The sequence below is a fragment of the Carassius auratus genome, chromosome 3, assembly GCF_003368295.1.
Source record: "Carassius auratus strain Wakin chromosome 3, ASM336829v1, whole genome shotgun sequence".
Classification (NCBI taxonomy): Eukaryota; Metazoa; Chordata; class Actinopteri; order Cypriniformes; family Cyprinidae; genus Carassius; species Carassius auratus.
In genome coordinates, this window is record NC_039245.1 from 193974 (window position 1) to 214818 (window position 20845).

The 20845-nt window shown below is 37.3% G+C and overlaps 2 protein-coding genes and 1 pseudogene across 9 annotated transcripts in view; all 3 read right to left on the reverse strand.

Annotated features, from left to right (window-relative positions):
• The window catches only part of LOC113042248 (calmodulin-regulated spectrin-associated protein 3-like), a 28389-nt gene extending 25225 nt beyond the window's left edge, over positions 1-3164 (reverse strand). For all 8 annotated transcript variants that reach the window (XM_026200971.1, XM_026200989.1, XM_026200980.1 and 5 more), the window contains exon 1: positions 2732-3164. In XM_026200971.1, the coding sequence (XP_026056756.1) occupies positions 2732-2864 (133 nt within the window). In that variant the 5' untranslated portion in view covers positions 2865-3164. The remainder of the gene's footprint in view (positions 1-2731) is intronic.
• Positions 3165-4216: 1052 nt separating this feature from the next.
• LOC113042286 (pre-mRNA-splicing factor SYF1-like) lies at positions 4217-10208 on the reverse strand (annotated as a pseudogene).
• Positions 10209-14322: 4114 nt separating this feature from the next.
• Positions 14323-18427, reverse strand: LOC113041439 (G-protein-signaling modulator 1-like). Its single transcript, XM_026199961.1, has 9 exons — positions 18178-18427; positions 17965-18088; positions 17570-17745; positions 16733-16915; positions 16510-16624; positions 16260-16420; positions 15713-15884; positions 14701-14842; positions 14323-14557 (listed from the first exon to the last, which is right to left on the reverse strand). Exons 1-7 carry the CDS (start codon positions 18223-18225, stop codon positions 15783-15785), a joined length of 909 nt encoding a protein of 302 aa, XP_026055746.1. The 5' UTR covers positions 18226-18427; the 3' UTR covers positions 14323-14557; positions 14701-14842; positions 15713-15782.
• Positions 18428-20845: the final 2418 nt, after the last annotated feature.

Here is a 20845-nt window from a genome sequence, read left to right on the forward strand (position 1 = left end):
TACTTTAGCAAAGGAAAACCAGTCTCCTCTTGGTATATATTGAACTCCTCACACTGTACTTCTAATTCATGAATGTAATTTTGTTTTGTTCTCCCTCCACGTCAGTCACAAATCACACAACACCGATGTACTACATCATCTGCCAGGACTTCTTCCAAGTATGAAAAAAGTATTTATTACATTTGAAATGTGGATACTTTTCTGACAAAAATTGATTCACTAGAGGAGGCCTTTATTCAACCCCTGGAGACATATGCGGCATGTTTTATTATGAATGCAAGCGCTTTATTTGATGACTTGTGGACTGTTCAACTCCAACACCTGCTTACTGCAATGATAGCGCTTGGAATAGCCAGGACAATTTTTAATATAACTTCGACTGGATTCATCTGAAAGAAGAAAGTCATATACACCTAGGATGCATCGAGGGCGAATAAAACAAGCTAATTTTCATTTTTGGGTGAACTATCCCTTGGACTTACAAATCGTAACCCAAACCAATCATTTTACGAGGTGTTTTCACAACATTACAAACTTTGATGCAAAAAAAAATAAATTTTTAAAGAATCACGGGTAATGTAGTTTTTCCACTAGGAATTCTACTGTTCTAATGCTATGTTGCTAATGCTAAACTAATGGTGTGATACTGGAATCACTATAATACACACTTCACACAAATATCAGAAACATATACAATACATTTTAAAATTACATTGAAGTGTTTTAGCAATACTTTTCGATATTAAAAGCATATCATAAAGGTCATGCCATTGCATTATCGAAATTCTTGTTTGTAGTTGAAAATTACAGACAAGATTACATTACTTATGCAAACTCAAAACATCTTAATCTTCTAAATCTCCACCCATTTCAGAGTTAAACGTTATACAAGTAAGGAGAACCATTAAATCCAGGCCTGCTGTTTGTGTACTTGCACAGAACGACTCTAAACGGACTCAAGGTATAAAGCAAATACTGGAATGCAGACTTACGATCTGAATTAACAGGGGTTCATTAGGTGAACACAATGGGGCTTTTTTTTAAAAAACAATCCAAGAACACACAAACTACCCTGTCTGCTGCATTCAAAAAGAAAAACAAATCTTTTCCTTGTGAGTTTTAATTCACAGGCTAGTGAGCTGTCGTTGAGCACAGAGCGCCTCACCATACACAGAGATCCTTCTCATCTGACTGTGAGGGGAACACTGAGGTTATACACTGTGCAAATGAATTGAGTGATGCATCAGCTAGGCCTAATGAAAAAACCTGGTTTAAAGCCTGTTAACCAATACTGATGTTAACTACAAGTGCAAAAGAGAAAAAGGGCAACAGAGTATGTAAGGCTGCATGATCACAGGGGGAAATAAATAGAGCTGACAAATGATCTTACAAATGACATTATCTTTTTGAATGTTCAAAAGGAAACTGCATATTTTAGACAATGGGACTGGTCATTTGTTTTAATGTTTACTCAAAATAAGTCAGAAATCTCCACTTCAGCAACACTTAAAGCTATAGTTCACCTTCAGTTGCTGGTCCCCATTGACTTGCATAGCGTTTTTTTTTTTTTTTCTAATTTATAAAGTGACCAATTCAAAATACCTTCAGTAGAAACATTGTTCAATATATGAATTCTGAACCTGGCTTGGTTCAATGTTCTGATTTCTGTTCTGGAAATTTAATTAAATCACTGCATATTTCATTATCACCTAGTGATGTCTATATATGACGTCACACTGCAGGACACTGTGGTCACCGCTTGACGTCATGTCAACTATCCATGCACACAAATCATCAGCATATAAGCAACAAAAAAAAAAAAAATCATCAGCATATAGGCATATGATATTTCCCCAGTAAATAATTAAACACACTAAGCACTTTAGCCATCAACAACCGTGTTCTCTGTCAGAAACCAAGCCCTCCTTCATCTTTGTAAGTGCTCTTGTGGGTGTATTAACAAAAGGGGTCGCGAGAGTGGGTGTGTACAGGCGTCATGACGCATAGGTGCTTTCAGAGCACGCGCTCACAAAATACACATATTCAGGTCAAACCTACTACATTTCTACCCATCATATCATAATTCCCAGACAACAACGTGTCTATTGCAAGGATTAAGCACGTGCGATTAAACCCTCATGTAACTCTGCCAAACAAGGACACATTTTATCCGCGCTCATAAGGCGGCATAGTGCGTTTTTATTTAAGGAATTTACTTTATTTTAAATGATTATTCATATTCTTTATCATTTTTATAGTTATACGGATCTGGTTTGTCTTTACAAGACTGTTGTAGCATGCAATCATTTTATCATAATCATGCATATGTTATTAGTGCCCAATGGGTGGAAAGCATACTTTTAGACCTTGTATCAGACTATTAATTTATTAAATAAATAATTCAAGAGCACCAGACTGAATGCATATGAGCAAGACACAGCTGGAGCACAACCAGCAGCTTTCCAGCTCTCATGTGGTCTTTGTGTTATGAAAAACGCTGAGTTTACACGCTGTTCTCCTTCACACATGCTTTCCTCCGCAGTCACCGAACAATGAGCAAATGCTTGCCTCAAAACAAACATATGAGAGAGAGACCAGCACATGATTCGAGAAAGAAATAAAGATGTATGAAACCTAGCGAGCTGCCTATGTATGTAAATAAATAAATAAATAAAATGCAATCTAGGTAACTGGGCAGTTCTCTAGAGTTTGACACACGGCCACTGCATACCTGCATTGCCGTACGATTTCCCCAGGAGCCACCCGACACTGGCGCAGATTCTGGCTCTGGTCAAGTCATACTGATCCAATGGCTTTATATCCGGGACCACAAAAGTCTTCCTCATTGCATTCGAGTCCACCATAGCAGGTCCAAAACAGACGGGCCGGGAAAAAGAGAGGAAGGCGTTGTGGTGAGGAATGAAACAAAATCAAACAGTCATCCTTTTCTTTCACGCAACCACAGCATTGGGATTGCAAAAGGCCGATGTTTCGGATAGCGTTCCGGCGAAAAAAATAATGTAAATGTATTATTTATTCCTCTCTGGATCTTCTCTTCATACGTACAGTAGAGCTGGCGGCCGTGTAGGTATGTTTCAGTCTATCGGAGTGACAAATTCAACGATATTCCCGGGGGTTGTTTCACTGTTTTCAACCCCGCTTCAGAGTCCCACATCGCTCTGGCTGATAGGCTCCGTAAACGACTGATTTCCAGGTACTCCATACTCCTGTCAATCATCCAGCCGGGCATCCAATCAGGTTCTAGAATTTAGGACACAGGGTTAAGGAGGCGGGGCAAAGAATGTGAACTCAAGTAGCAGGTACGAAGGCGCTTGAACGTATGGAAACAGGTGCAGGACAGGTAGAACTTGCTCAGAAGGGAGCGAAAGGGAAATATTAGTCATAATGAACAACGTAATACATATAATTGTTATGGCATTTCAATGCTAAACGGATTATGGTGTCAACCGCACCAGTTTTCTTGTTTTTGGTAAGACTTATTATATCTACACGTGTTTTAAAAACAAAAAGGTATATTACGTTTCAAAGTTAGCCTATTATTTAGTCTCACACACTGATCAGCATGATGTGGTGGATATTTTATAAAATAACAGTATTAAGTATTTACGCTACAGCATGTCATAAACTAGTGACTATCAAACTCTGTTTATCACTAAATCATCAAGCACTTTAGTGGAGTTTTCACTGAAAATGATTCAGAAGCACAGCTCAGTTGTGGACAAACCTAACATGGGACAGAAATCACTGAAGGTCTGGGTCACATGATGGTAAAGAGACCACTGCTGTAACTAACTTTGTAAGACGATTAACTCACATAACTATTTAATCTAATTAGGGAGGAACAGGGCATTTGTTTTTCATCATTCTTTGGTTTTTAAGCGCACCAGCACTCAAAATGTACCGCAAATAAAATGCTTAGTTATAAAACTGCAAAAATGACTCCTCATCCCTTTACAGACAGAATAAACTTTGTTGAAGTAACATGCACAATGAAAGTTTAAAGTGACAACCCTGACCAAATGTGCTTTTCTTTTCTTTTTTTTTATACTGGTATATTCCTCAAACCACAACATTCATATGTTTGCACAAACAAACATCTGGAAAGCTCCACCCATGTATCCATGAAATTATGGGCAGGGCCTTCAGAGAGTTTACAGTATTGCAATCATATAATAAATGATCTGCAGATGTCAGGCATGTTGATTGTTCCTTTAATATACCATAGATAAGGGAAACAACTTCAATATTTTATCTTTCCAATGTAATGAAGGACAAATCGAAAGCATGTAAATGCTGTAAAGATTGACACCATGTGGTCTGAATTGGTACTGCTAAAATGTAGTAAGCCATTCACATGAATTCACATCAGCATGTTGCGATTCCTTTCGCAGTTTCCTGATTACTGAATCTGGGAGTTTTGTGATCATCTGTAAAACCGAAGCAAATTTAGTCATCCTTTAGTCCTCCGAAGACAGCAGTAGGGACAGACTTCTGCTCCAACTGCATCTCTGCAATGACACAATGTGAATGATCAGACTACGAGTTCAGCAACTGTTCAAAGACACACCACTGAAAATCATGTCCCATCTGAACTAACCTTCTGGTTCCCCATCCTCAGCATCCTCATCTTCATCATCAATGTCAATCTCATCTGGATTAGCTTGTTTGGCCAGTTCGGCAAGTTCACTGCGAGAGGTGTCACTCCTGCACAAACCAAACAAAAACTAAGTGATGTAAATGGTACAACCGAAACCTAATTTTCAGAAAGTCTCTGAGCCGGTGCCACACCGCCTGCATGTTCTGATTGATCTGTGTGGCCTGCCTCAGACTAGGGCGCAGTACATACCTGACGAAGAGGATCTTGTCTTTAGGTTTGGGTTTGTCCTGCTCAGCCTCTGCAGCGAGCTGATGAGCCTTCTGCTCCAGCATCTTCATGTCATCCACCCCGCTCTGCCCAGGAGCAAGATCTGACACTAAAACACACAAGCAATTAAAAAGAGTTTAACCATACAATTAAGGATTTATATGCGGTTATTCAACCTCGACTGGTGGATTAATCCAACGCCTATTTGCTTACCATTCTCACCTGTGCTAAGAATACATTTCACATGCAAATAGAGATTGTCAGTCTACTAACAAACAGATTCTACACCATTCTCCAGTCTTACAGTATTTATTAATATTTTTTATTTAGTTTTTAGTACGTTTTAGTCATTTTCTGCGTACCTGTTCCAGTAGCATTGGTGGTTGCCTTGAGCATCTGAGAGGACATGAAGTTGACCTGTGTGTTGTATGTGGCCTGCACACTGCGTTTAATCCGCAGCATCTCGCGGATGGTGTCCTCATTACCATGGCGTATCTCAAACTCCTTCCATGTTTGCCAGAAATGAGCGGTCATCTGATCCCGAGATGTTAAATCAGTCAAAACACAGGATTACCCACAATATGAGCAAAATGAATATGGAGCAGTGCTGTAAAATGTACCCTTGGATCACAGATCTGTGAGCAGTAGGAGTAGATGGCTCTCGCTCTGTCAATCTCCCCGAGTTTGCTCTCCATGTCCGCAAAGCGCAGGCACATGTCTCTGGCGTGCTCATCTGGCAGGACCTGCACCAAACCAAATTAACTCATTATAGCATATGTGTGTTGTATGTTATATGGGTCTTGTGTTGCTACTGTAAGTGCACGTGTACTGCTGTCTACACAAAGAATTGCCTTTTCAGGACAATAAAGTTGAGTAGGTATATACTGCATTATATATTTGCAATTGAGTTACAGCTGACAGGTTTACCTCAATGGCTTTCTGATAGATGGCTCTTGTGTGAGTGACTCCATAAATCTCTGCTGCCCGTTTGATGTAGATATTGAACATCTGATGTTGTTCCTCTGTTTCTACAGCTGCAGTGGCTCTCTCATACACAGCCATGGCATGTCGCGCCAGACCGTACTCCTCTTCCAGCTTAGCATACAGCAAGTAGATTGCTGTAAAACAACACAAATTAAATCAGAATCTGGTTTCAAGGCACCACTCACAAGTAAAGTATTTAAACATTTACTTTTAATCTTAACTGAATGTAGTTAATCATATTATATTCTCTGTTTTCTGCATGATTACTTTTGGCATATTTAGCAGGACACCCATCCAGTGCTTGCTCAAACAGATCGCGTGCTCTCTCCAGCTTCTTGCCTCCATAACGGTCGATGAACTTGGTGAGGTACGTGTTCCAGATGTCATGGACATTAGGCCACTTAAAGAGGGCTATGCCACGCTCGTATGCCTTCAGTCAAAATTAAATCCAGATTTATTTATAAATAGATGGATTTGTTAATGCAAAAATAAGAGCAAAACAATGAAGATTCAAACAGTGTTATGTTAAATTCCCTTACCTTGAAACTATCCTCAAAGTAGTTGTGTTCTTCAAGAAACATGGCATAGTTAATGATGATCTGAGGAGTGGCGATCCGGAGATCAATGATGCGATCATACACTGCCTTTGTGGACTGACAAAAGCAACAGCTACATTAACACACAAAACAGCAAGAACATACGGTAAAATACATTCCCTCAGAGAAAAGGAAACGACAAAGCAACATACCTGGAATGTGCCAAGACTCTCTTCCAAGTCTGCAAGCATGGACCACACTTTCAGGGACTTATAAACTCGATTCTGCACTGGTTCTGATGAATCAAAATACTCTGCTTTCCTGGATGGAATTGCTGTTGCTTTCTGTGAAGAAAAAGACTGTCAACATCTGGAAAAAGTTCTTGGACATGTTCTCCTTTTTATATCCCTTTGGCATGAAATGCAGTAAACTATGACACCAAGCAAACTTTGAAACTGGGGTTAAGTTATTACCAAAAATAAAAACTATATAGACATAAAACAAATAGTAAAATATTAATAGAAACAATAAAACTACCTCAATTACACTAAAATAACACCGCACTTCACTAAAGCACTAGTGGGTAATGTATAGTGTCTCTTACCCTTAGTATACGCAAAGCTTGGTCATAATTCTCATGTCTCAGCTCCATCTCTCCATATTAACACCACACTGCAGCAAGATCATCCACCTGTTTGTAGTTCACCTTTGTGGCCTTCTCAAAGATAGTCCTAGCCTTGAAGTTCAAGCGAAATAGTTAACCATCAGTTTACAGTAATGTACCGACACATTATCTACAACGTTGCAAGTATACAGGAAGTGCCGTACATCATCCAGCTGTTCATTATCCTCATAGAATCTGGCGAAGGACACCCAGAGAGAGTGAGGTTTTCCCGTGGCTTTGACAGGATCTATGGTTTGCACAGCTTCTGTGTACGTGTTGATAATCTACAGGAAAAAGCAGGATAAGATCTGTAAATCACACACAGCAGTTATGTTGAGACGAATATCAACCGATTTAAAGATGTAAATGATGTGTCCGACCTGTCGAGGTTGGCCCTCGTAGAGTTTGACTCTCTTGTGCCACTCGTGAACGTTGTGAGGGTTCTGACGCAGCAGCACACTGTTCAGTAAAAGTGGTCGTCGAGTTATCAGCAACTCGAAACGGGCCAATCGCAACTCCAAGTCAATGTCTCCTAGAGTGGGGAAATCAGGATTACTGGAAGACCAACATCAAGGATTATTTGCTACAATGTCTTGATTGTCTTCCAAGGAAAAATTTCTCTCACCATCTTCATCTTGTCCCAGTTCAGACGTGGTCTCCATCTTGGCAGCAATCATGCTCTCCTCAAACTGCGCATAGCTGTCGAAAACCTGGGTGAAGTCTCGCACAGTGACTACGGTTAGGATGGCTTCCTCATATACATCTCGAGCCTTGAAAAAGCAGGATAATGGTAATAGGGTCAAGAGTGGGGTTAGTTTATCCAGAGCACTCTTAGATTTTGTGAACTTGCAGTTTCACCTTCTCAAAGTGTCCACTGCGGATGTAGTAATCAGCCAGAGAACACCAGAGTTTGCCGAGCTGGTCAGTAAAACGAGTGAGACCTCCTCGGATAATCGCTCCCACGTTCAGTGAGGTCACCTTGTCCGGGTTTTGTGAGATGAGGTCACAGAGTTCGTGCCAGAGCTGTAATTGATTTTGACAAGAAAAAATATGTATATTTTTGCATGGTATGTATATAATTTGCAATACTGAATTTATGCTTACGGTATATGGGAATGCAGACTGAGATGGACATTAGAGGCATTAAGCCACTTTGATGCATCATGATCTTAAAATGACAAATTATTGAATTGATTAAGAACTTTAAAATGTATAATTCCTATAATAATGTCTAGTGTATTAGATACTTATTTTTTCTAATCTAAAATACAATTATTGACCTGTGATAAGAAACCAAATCCAGATCTGCAACCTACATTTTTGTCTTCAGCATGATAACCCAATAAAATGGTAACCAGTTTCAGACTAGTAAAGAACTATAATCAAGATAAATCTGTGTCAAAGCAAATACACAGTAAGATTTAAGTTTTAGGGTGTGAAAGGTCAGTAAGAGGTAGAGTAAGAGTAAGAAGTATTTTTAAATTTTAAGAAATCAAAACATATATTCAGCATAAAATTGCCAGTGAAGACAAAATAAAAAAAAATAAAAAAAGTTACAAAATATATTAAATTTAATACAAGTGCTGTTTTCTGAACTTTTGTTCACCACTCATTACAAAAAAAGTAAAAGCTGTAATTTACTAACCTGATAATTGGACTTTCCCTCTTTGGAAACAAAGTTTTCATCATTGACCACAGCTGCCAGCCGGATCGCAGCTTCATCCAGACGTCCAACTGAACGCAGGAAATCAATGTATTCCTCTGCATTCTCAGGAGACAACTACAAGCAAGACAGAAGAAAAGCAAGTGTTGAGATAGCTTAATTTACACATTGAAATGTCAACTACAGACTATCAAGTGTGTATTTGGTTATGTTCCCACCCTCACCTTTAAGTACCGGCGGTAAACACGAATAGCTGTTTCTGGGAGAGGCAAGTTATGGGCAAAGCGAAGATACAGGGGCCAGATACGAGGATGCTGAGTAATGGGTAGCGCTCTTAACGCCCTATCGAACGTCCGTCTGCTCCGTGTAATTTTGCATTGAGACACCATGAACTGACAGTAGTCGATCCATATCCTCGGCATCTGAGGAGCCGGTGGAAAAAAGTAAACATTCACACTGCTATAAATGTGCAACCGTCAAATCACACAAGTGATGTTTTCACACAGCACTGCTGCTATATAAACGTAAAACCACACAAAACTTCAACTTTACCTTATGCATAAACACAAGTGCTCTCTCATGACAGTTGTTCACCTCCTCGTATGCTAGATCTGTGACACACTTGCCTTTCACCTGTTTTCTTCTCTCTCTCAGGTAGTTGTACCACAGCTTGTAACTGAGAAATACATTTTTAAAAAGGAGCAAATCTATTTTAGGATTCAAGCACAGGGCTTTACAAGAAAAAAAAACAAGATGACATGCACATACCTGCCAGGTAGCTCTTTTAATGCTCTTTCATAGATCATATTGAGCACTGGTTTCTGAGCATTTTGCTTGTGCTCAATGTAACGCATCCAGCATTTGACTGAATACGGATTCCTGATGATTTCTTCTTCATAAGGCAAATCATCATCTTCCTGCAATATACACGACTCTGTTCATTAATGTACAACGATGCATGCAGTCTCAAAAAGAAGAAAATCATGTTAGGGAACTAGAATTATTTCGAGCAGAATCACCTTTGCTCGCCTAAAATGGTTATTTAATTTCAAATATATAACATTAGTTAGAAACATATGCTAACTACTGTTACCCATTCAGTCTAGTATTAAATATGATATTAATCAATGCAAACGACACAACAACACATTTCGTGTTTGACAGGTAATAAACACCATAAATTAGAAAATATTTTTTTATTAGAAACAATATTTTTGTATATTGGTATCTCATTCTCTTAGAGTTAGCAAGCTAATCACAGCTAGCTGAGAACAGACCCTATTAAAGGTCACAGAGCCGACTTTAAAAAACACAAATACATACGAATAAAACGTCTGCCTTTCCGCTAAGCGTTGGCATTTTCCTTTGTCAGAGAAACTCTTTGTAATATTGTTAAAAGCTCTGTTATTCTTGACAAAATAACTATTTTCGCAGCGTGTTGGGAACGTTGAAGTACAAAAGCACCGCCTTTTCCGAGTGAAGTTGATTCCTATTGGCTGTCGCTTCCATGGTTGCGTCACAGTTTCTCCTCTAGGGGGAGCCTTTGAGATTTGGACATTCTTCATTTATGCTTTAGTTTATCCATTATTCTGTGAACAAAAATGTTTTATTAGAGAAGTAACTGTAGCAAACATAGGCTAGCTGACGGTGATAGTTGAGCGTTTCCCTTGTGGAAAAAGAAGTGCGCTAAATATATCTTTAATAAACTGATCCATTTCATGTGGGCCGAAACTGATTCCACCTTGAGTAAAAGTGGAATCGGTAATATAATCATTATTAAGGGCCTAGCAAGGGACATCGATAACCTTGCTTTATACAGGACTTTCTCTCACTTCAGGGAAATCCTGTCGAGCAGAGTGGTGTGGGACAGTAAGGGCGAACTGAAAGGCTATGGTTTCATCCATTACGCCACACTGGAGGCCGTTGAATTAGCGATGAAGAAGCTGAATGATGGTGCACTGCTCAATGGCCATCTAGTGTCCGTATGCCATTTTAAAAAATACGAGAAGCACCAGGCAGAGTATAAGAGCAGCTCCAATCCTCCCCAAAATAAAGACTTCAGTCTAAAACTTGCCATAAAGCTTGGGCAGTGAGGGGCTGGGCTCCCTGTTTTTTCTGCTTTTGGAGATGGAGAAGTCACCAATTCAGCGGTGATCATGAAGAACAGTCGTAGCATGCTTTATGGCTTTGTGACACTCATTGCTTGATGATGCTGTTATAGCCACATCTGTAATGAATGGCTTTATTGTCACACACAGACACACACACACACACAGACACAGACACAGACACAGACACAGACACAGACACAGACACACACACACACACACACACACACATATATATATATATATATATATATATATATATGTATATATATATATATATATATATATATATATATCCCTGGTGCAAGATACAAAAAAATTAAATAAAGAAATAATAATATATACAAACAAATGTGCAATAACTCTTGGTTTGTTATGTCTTTCTAATTTTCTTTATTATCACAAGTTTCAAATTGTTTAAGAACTTTCAAAATCCATTTGCTCAGCATTTTTAACATTGTACAAGGTACAGATCTCTGATTTGAGGCCGTTGGATGAAGTAGAGACATTCAGCAGTTTCAGAGCGAGAGGAAGCAATGCAGGCGAGTTCACACAGACGCTGCAGTTGCTCTGAAACACTTGTAATCTACTGTAGCGCAGAATAAGACCAAGACCGACAGAATAGTTTCAGTCAAGAATTTACTTGTTAAAACTCACTGCTCTTTGATGAAAACACAAGCAGTCATTCTGTGATTTAAGTGAATGAGATAAAGCTGGTGAAAAGTCAGTTTTAGGGTAGCCTACACATGTGCTCAGTCATATGCTTTGCCTGCTGTATCACTTGGCCTACTTTGATTTGTTTCACATTAAAAAAGGTTTTACACTTAATTAAGTTGTTAGTAATTTTGGAAAACATGTTTAAAGTCATGTACATTTGCAGGAGATCAATATCAGTATCCTAATTAGATGATGATTTATTTTTCATGAAACATGAATAGCACAGATAACGCTAAGTTTAAAAACACTCATTAAAGCTTCACACAAATACATTTTTAATTCACAAGAGATTGTCAAACGAGCCATGAAACAAAAACACTACAGAATACACTTCTAAACAGTATGTTAATTTCCAGTGTGAACACAGCTTATTTTGACATGCTAATTATTTTATCTAAAAACCAAAATGTTTAGCTTTTTTGTAATACTGACATTCATCCAGGTGATGTGAAACTAGACTATATGATCACGCATGGCATCCTATTTTCTCTTTTCTTTGCTTTTCTCCTTTTTTTCTTTCTTTCCACTACTTTTTCCTTTCCCCTTCTCAGCCTCCTTGTTCTGTTGCAGCTGAGTGGTGTGGACGCTTTGTTTCAGAGAGAAGTAGTCCTCATATAGGCCCACCGGACCAGACAGGTGTGGAGAAGAGGGTCTTGACTGTCCCTGACTCTCAGGAGACCTGCACTCCAAAAAGAAAATTAAAAGTTGGATTTACTTAACATTTCTATGTCTAACAGGTTCCACATAACTGGGTTATGTTGCATTTAATTAACATTATTTATTTCAGTAAACTTAAGTAAATCACATAAGGTTCATTCAATTCCAATTAGTTGAATCAGGTTAGCATTCTAAATTTCACCCGAAAAAACGTTCAATTATCCTAAAATTCTTATTAAAAAATAAAACAAGTAATCCAGTTTAATCGCTTAGTTTATATAGTGAATACATTCAAGAATCATTTTTACAAATCTTATCCAGAAGATGGTTTTGTTACATCCATGACATGCCCAAGTATTTTGTTTTTAATTATTAAAACAACTTTAATTCTTTTTAGCAGGTCTTCAATCCATGCACATATACACTTCATCACAGCGGAAACCCCAAAAAGGTGCAAAGCAAAATGGAAATATAAAGTTGAGTCAGTTTAACACAATGCAATTTTTTTTTTATGAGAAACCTAATATAAGTGTTTTTTTTTTTGTTTTTTTTTTATTAACTGAAAAGTATCATAAAATCGTTTGAGTGTGTGAGGAGGCACTGACCTGGAGCGATGCTGTCTGTGTGGGTTCACATTGAGAGAGACCGGTCTGCCAGGCCTGGGGCTGAGAGGAATTACTATAGCCTCCCCTGGTTGTCCGATTGTGATGAAGACTTCAGGGAATGGATATGGCTGGTTATTTGCTCCATGCGTCTGAAAGAGACGCAAAAATGTATATTACACATTAGACTCTACACTATTGATGCGCTTGAATAATTAGTATTTTTTGTCAAAGCTTACAAAAGTTATGACATCATTCATAAAAAACAGATTTTAGCTCTATGTGGTGTTAGGATTATATTTCATATTGTATAAAAGTGATTAGTGTTTTAGTTATTTTAGCTCATAAACAATGTGAAGTCATTGTACATAAACGTTTCAGTTTTTTAAACGAACTGATTCACAAGTTTGACTTTCACATCACATGGAAGTAAAAAACTATATCTGAGTTCATAGAGTCCATAGAACTTAGCATATTGTGTTTGATGAAGGCACAGACCAACTTTGAGTTGATACAAAAAAAGAAATTCCATAAGGGTGAGTAAAAAGCTGGTTGCCTGAAGCTGGTTGCCTCAAGTTTTTACATTTTCTCAGATTTATTTTACTGTCTAATCTTCAATCACAAATAAGTAGCCATCTAGAACAGCAAAACACTTTTTACTTGAAATGACAATTTGGTTTCATATAAAAAAAATCAAGTAGTTCCTATACAAACAGAAAAGTTCAGAGTGACCAAGCTGAAAACACTAAACACTAAAAAAACACTAAACAAATCATAAAAGTGGTCTATGCATCTCTTGCACTTTATTCAAATATTTTGAAGCCATACAATAGATTTTTGAGAGGATCCGACCAAATTTTATGTCTTTATTTCCTAAGAATGACTTAGTCCAATGACTTTCATAGTACTGACAAAAACAGCTGAAAAAACATTGTGACATATTTTGGTCTGTTCCTCACAAAAAAAGCCATCGTATGACTTCAGAAGTGTTCTATGCATGAACTACATTTATAGAGCTTTTGAGATGAATTTACATATCGCTAGTATTAGTAAGTCATGATAAAATTAACTGATGACATTTTAATGAAACATAATAAGGTCAACATACATTGATGAGTCTTTCACAATAAAACCAATGACATGCATTTAGAAAACAGATTAGGTGAATTTTAAAAATTTATTTTTAAGCAAAAGGTTGTTTCACACTTTATTGTGCACATATCACAAAATGTCTTTAGAGAAATTATAATCGCTTTCATTCTGTAAACAATTTTTGTGGTCATCGTACAGTACCTACCTGGTGTGGAGGGAAGCACATGGAAATCTGAAATGATATCTGTAAAACAAAAGTGTGCTTACAATTAATATCAACCACTTCAGTTGAATTGTTAGGGATCAAAAGCAAAAATAGATGCAGTAAAAATCCCTCACCTGTGCAGACATATCATCATGCAGTAATCTCTCTGGGGGAAATGAGGCCAGTCTGGGGGAGGCCTGACATGTGTGTCTGATTCACTGACGCTCAGAGTGGGAGAGGAAGGTCTGGAACAAACTTTTGTTGGCGCAGCAGGTAAAGCAGGGGTCAGGGTGATTTTAGGAGCCAATGTTTTATTGTTCTCTCTCTTAGTTCCAGTGCTGGAGTTCTGGATGCCTGGCAATGCATTGAGTGTCACGCGCTGGTCATCCAGCCGTCCGCTCTGAAAGCTGGACACCAGTTTGAAAAACTGCTCAGGATCTTCCACTGCAACAAGCCAGAACAGTGTGAAATATTAGGATTGCTATGTTTATATATATATATATATATATATATATATATATATATATATATATATATATATATATATATAATGAGCAGGTCATTAATAATCAGCAGACTTTGGTTACCTGTGGGACTAGTGTTTGGATTCTTTGGAGAAGAGGAAGTCTTTTTAAAGGGTTCAAATGAGCACCGCTGGTCATCCATTCGCCGGTGCTGTGCATTATGTAGCAGGGAAAAAAGCTGGTCCTGATCAATGCAATTTTTTACCTTATTCAAAGAAAGAAAACACTATATGAATGAATAGGAATTTCATTTGTATTTGATTTTAAGAAACATTCTAGCTTCACAGGGACATAGTTTGGTTTTCCGTATGAAAACTTCCTGTTGTAACTGACAGCATGACACAACATGACACTTGTTTTGACCTTTCTTCATTTAAATTGTGAATTCTTCTTTACAATGACAGAATGAGTTTTATTTTTATATTGTGTGAACCAATCCAAGAGCTACAAATTGGTATTACAATGTCAAATAAAAAAAGTATATTGCTAACTAGAACAAAAATAATAATAATAATAATAATTGTGTGTGTGTGTGTGTATATATGTATATATATATATATATATATATATATATATAATTTAAATATATACAGTACTTGTCAGAAGTTTAGATCTTTTTAAATGAAATTTCAGCCAGACTTCAGTGTCACATAATTCTTAGGAAATTATTCTGAATGCAAGAGTAATGATGGTGAAGAAAAAAACAGAAATACATTAATTGTAAAATATGTTTAAATCAATTATCTTAATAAAACTTTAAATTATAATAAAATTTCACAATATCACTGTATGTTTTTACTGTCATTTTGTTCAAATAAATGCAACCTTTGTGAGCATGAGAGACCTTAATCAACAAAATAAAATCTTAATTATTCAACTGCCTGGTATTGTAAAATATATAACATTTTAAATATATACAATGTCACTTTCAGTGGTACTGTTATGCTAAACAGGTTATAAATAAAGTTTATATCCTATAAAAAGCTAATGCAGTGATCTTTTACAGTTTATTCAGAAATGCCTGTGCTGCGGTTGGATGCCGTCTGGATTGATTTGTGCGGTGTGGTTGGCTCACCTCAGAGTCAGGACTGAATGTTCCTGATCTCCGGGATGATTTAGTGGGTGAGCCTGATTGGGATGGACGGTTAGTCTGTGATACAGGTTTGAGAAGGAAACTTCTTTGGGGGGGCGGGAGACCCCAGGTGGATTTTGGGAGCAGAGCAGCGCTGATCATCTATCCGAGAGCCCTGCCGAAGAGAAAATAATACAAGAGTGCATCGTTATCACAGAGTGCTTTTAGATAAATGACAGTCTATCCAGGTTTCTATTTCTGAGAATGTATCAATGATGGAGACAGGAGAGAGCTAGTAAATGTTGATGATGGTCTTAAAATAAGCCCTTTTTCCTGTCCTATATTTAGGCTCTTTTAACAGCTGTGTATAGTCTCACAAATCTATCATTAATCATATATTTTCCTTGATTTTTTTTTTTTTATAACAAGTTAAATGTATCATAAAAATATACTGCTTTTTTTATTTTTTTTTGCAGAACCCAGGTGACCCCAAACTTGTGAATGGCAATATATTATGCCTTTAAATGATGAAGGCAACATATTTCCTCACCTGTATTCTGGAGATCATGCTGAAGAGCTGATCTGAATCCTGAGCAGTCATACTAGGAGGCGATTTGATCTCTGGTAACCGGTTAAGCGTTGCCCGCTGGTCATCTAACTGCCGATTTTGGGTATTAGCAATGAGTTTAAAAAACTTCTCAACATCTTGATCTGGTTTGAAGGTGTAGAGAAACAGAAATTGCACTGATTGGTTTGCAGTTGGTTGCTATTTGATCAGTTATAACAGCTGGCAGACTTACCTGACTGGCTGTTCTCCATATGTCTGCGTAATAAAGGGTTAATCGAGCAGCGTTGTTCATCCATACGTCCATTTTGTGCTTGACTAACTAGACACAACAGCTGGTCCTGCTCACGCTGGTGGATTTAGAACAAGAATAACAGGCTTTCAAACTTGTTAGAAGGAAGTTTGGAGAAAATGGTTTAATTGTCCAAGGCTGCTGTAAATATGATATTCATGCTCACTTGAAGACTTTCACAGTCCATTCTGTCCTTGTCTGATATAGGGCTGAACGAGGCTGATCTGGTTGTGAGTGTGTTATAAGTGTCCGGTTCAGCAGTAGCACGAGGACTGAAGCTTGATCTTCTCATAGAGTCCTGGGCCCCAGGGGTCAGGCTCATTTTTGGAGGATTGCGTTTCCTGAAGCTCTACATGACAGGTAAAAAAAAAAAAAAAAAAAAAAAAAAAAACATGCAATACTTTATTCTGAAACCATTCACACATATACATATATATATATATATATATATATATATATATATATATATATATATATATATATATACACACACACACACACACATGTACTGGAAAAAATTTTATGTAGTATTTACTTACAAAAAAAGAAACAATTTTAACTCTGAAATTGTCGCATTTATTTAGAACCCAGAGAAAACATTACCGTCTCCAGCCGCGAGAGGGCGCTCTATGTCTTCAGTGTAGACTACAGAGCACTGAGCAGCACAGAGCGCCCTCTCGCGGCTGGAGACGGTAATGTTTTCTATTGGTTCATTTCTCTAGTTCATTTTTCTCATTTCATGTCAGATTAATTTTCATAAATAAGTCGCACCTGACTATAAGTCGCAGGACCAGCCAAACTATGAAAAAAGTGCGACTTATAGTCCGGAAAATACGGTACAGAGATATTGCAATTAGCACACTGACATTTTGAACTACAATGTAGTATTTTCTTGTAAAAAGTATAACCTTAAACTAATAATCCTTATTTATAACATTGAAAGTGTAGTGTAACTGTAGTTTAGTGTTGTATAGTCGTAATAGATGTCGACTGGAAAACTCACATGAGCTCTGCTGACCATGCTACAGAACTGATCAAAGTTTGTCTTCAATACATTTCCATCTTTAGGATCTTTGATCATGAATGCCTCCATCCCTGGCAATGAGTTAAGCGTCACCCGTTGCTCATCTAATCGCTGACTTTGACTCTTGACCAGCAGCTGGAAAAACTCATCGGCATCTGGTGCACAACACGCAGAGAACATGTAAAAGTTACTTTTAAGGCAAGATACTACATTGTTTGTTCAGGCACTGGTACATTTTGAGATTTTGGACTATTTCTAACAATTTTCACCCCACCCTGCCTTGCTTTAATAAATAGATACTACTGATAATGAGGTTAATTTCAAAGATTAGTGTGAAAGTACATTCATTTTGAACATCTTGACCAGAATCTGACCTGGGCTGCAGTCATGAGCTTGTTGAGGTGTTGCTGGACCCAAGGTGCAGCGCTGCTCATCCATTCTTCCATGCTGAGCTTTACTAACCAGAGAAAACAACTGATCCCGATCGCCTGACACTTGCTGTCAAGACAAAAACAACCGATTCAGTTGTAGCATCTTTTAACACGGTAGTAAATATACAAAAATGTAAGACAAAAAGCATGCAATACCTCCATTTTGTCCGCCACAGACGTAATCTGCAATTCTACAATCTTCATCTGGATTTTCTTCTTATTGAAATACAGATATCAGTGCATACTTCTTCAAAACGAGTGTTACGGTTTCAGTCATGCTGTGGTCTGGTACTTCTTCTCTCTAGAATCAAGTGATGGATGGAGAGCTTTTAGAAGGTGTTAAGCTCTGAATATAAACCACACCCATTAGGAAACCTAGACGGGGGACCGTCTTTAATCCCAGATAAAACCAGTTAATCCTCTCTATCATACAGTCGTGATCTTTTATCATGGGAGATGATGACAATCATTTGAGCAGTGACATCAATATCTCTCAACAGACACCATCAGCGTGTTTAGGTTAATAACTATGGAACAGATTAATGGTTTTCTGAAAATCAGCAGAAAACAGGCTTAAATATCCTGAATGTGATGTACAGAGAGAGGGAGATTTCCATCAGGAGTTGAGTTTCAGGAAGTGCGGTTACAAAACAGTAACAAACAGGACCTGGAAGTCTAAAAACAGTAAAATGAAGTGCTTAATTTTCAATTAAAATACTAATTGTTAACATCAGAAAGTGTACTATATTAATAACAGTATATTATATAAAACAAACTAGATTATTAAAATGTCAAATGTGTTTTCTATTTCAGCATCATTCCTCCAGTCTTCAGTGTCACATGATCCTTCAGAAATCATTTTTATATTCAAATTTGATGCTCAAGAAACATTTATTATTATTGTCAATGCTTGTGCTACCAGCATTTTTTTCAGGAGCATAAAGTTCAAAACTACAGCATTTAGTTGAAATGGAAATCTTTGTAACATTATACATTTCTCACCGTAATTTTTTTATCAATGCAAATGCATCTTTTGATTAAATACTGACCCCAATATTTGGTCTACCTGTAGAATCTTTCATTAAACACAAAGCAAGACGAACGTCGCAATACTCAAGCAACTCTTTCTGGAATGAGGTACAAGCAGAATTTATTTCGAATCATTAACACAGATAGCAAACAAAAACACCCAGTGAACCACATCCCCCTATATGTGTGACAACGTAACAGTGAGAGAAGAAAGTGCACGAGTTCAGAGCATGAATAACAAAAAGACATCTACACTGAGAGGAATCCTCGACGCCTTCACCAACACAGGCCGAAAATATCTCAAAAACTAACTGGAAATCAGAAAGAGTCAAATGTACTATAAGAAGGATTATTTAGCTTTAAAGCAGAAGCAAAATCTACATTGTGCTGGTTTACAGTGGAAATCCATTTGTGATCATTTGCTCCGTCTGCAGGTCTAAAGAGATGTTCAGATCACATCAGAATTTGACTAAGGCAAGATTTAATCCATTTATTGCACAATTATAAGCCTTTGGCAACAGGTCCTCAAATAATTTACATATCTCGTCACACATACATATATCACTTTCCTTTAAATTAAACATCAATCTTCAACAGCTTTAATATATATACACACATACATAGACCAGCAGTTTAACTTGGGCAGTTTAAAATGACTACTTTAAAATACAGCTTATATTCAGGAAGCAAGATCAAAACGGTGTCTTTTGACTGGTCCTCTGAGAGAGAGAGGTAAGTGATGAGCATCAGGTTTCACATGAGTACAGCGGGACGAATCTCTTCAGTCATGTCCTGCTAAACGGGTGCGGGCTGATCCAAATTCTTAAGTCATTCAAAAGTTGGTTGGAGTAAGAATGTGAGTCGATCCTGTCGAAGAAAATGATATGTGACATTTGAAACAATGAAAACAATAAATGCTGTGCTGTGAATGATGTGAAATGCTGTTAAGTCGTCTCTTCTCACCGATCAGAACCTCCCATTTGCCCTCGGTGGCCCGGGTCACTTCATAAGCGCAGCGCATCTCTGAATGTGTCATGCCTCCAATCACAAAGATGATGAGGCGCGGGCCGCTGCGGTACTCTGTGGGAGCCTTGTTCTTGTGCCAGTGTCCAAACCGTGCACTACTGGAATAGGATTGGACAGTAACGTCACTCAGACCACATGCTAAGTAGTGTGTCGTTTGCAGCACTATTTGTTTTCTGTTCGTATCCATGACTTAATACTGATATAATTTTAAAAAATAAATTAATGAAATTAGCCACATTGTTTGATCCGTTTAAATCTGTTCGATGAGGAATGCAAAAGGAATAATAAAATAAAACATTAATGTTTGTTTTTTGTTGGAATTATCTTCTCTAAGATCCTTCCTAAAATAGCGTTTTTCTGTAAATTAAGCAATATCATGCTTTATTGATTTTTTCTTTGTTTTTCAGTCACTGACCTTTAAAAATCCATGCTTAAAACCAAACTGTGTTGGACTTTCTTTCTTTACCAAAATTATAATTTCATTATTATTTTATTCATTTTTTTTATTATTTTTGTTTCATGTATTATCATATCTTAATTTATGTATAATTTTTTTTACTAAATTAAATGATTTATTTATTTATTTATTATTCATTCTTTCTCTGATGTCTCCTGTTCCAACACAGACTGTGTGTAGTTAGTGTCATTTTTTATATAGAGATCCTTGTACCATTGATGTGAAAATAATTAAATAAAATATATAATAAATACATTAAAATAGTGAGTGATATTACCAGTATTTAATCAGATATGTACTGTACTCATAGTA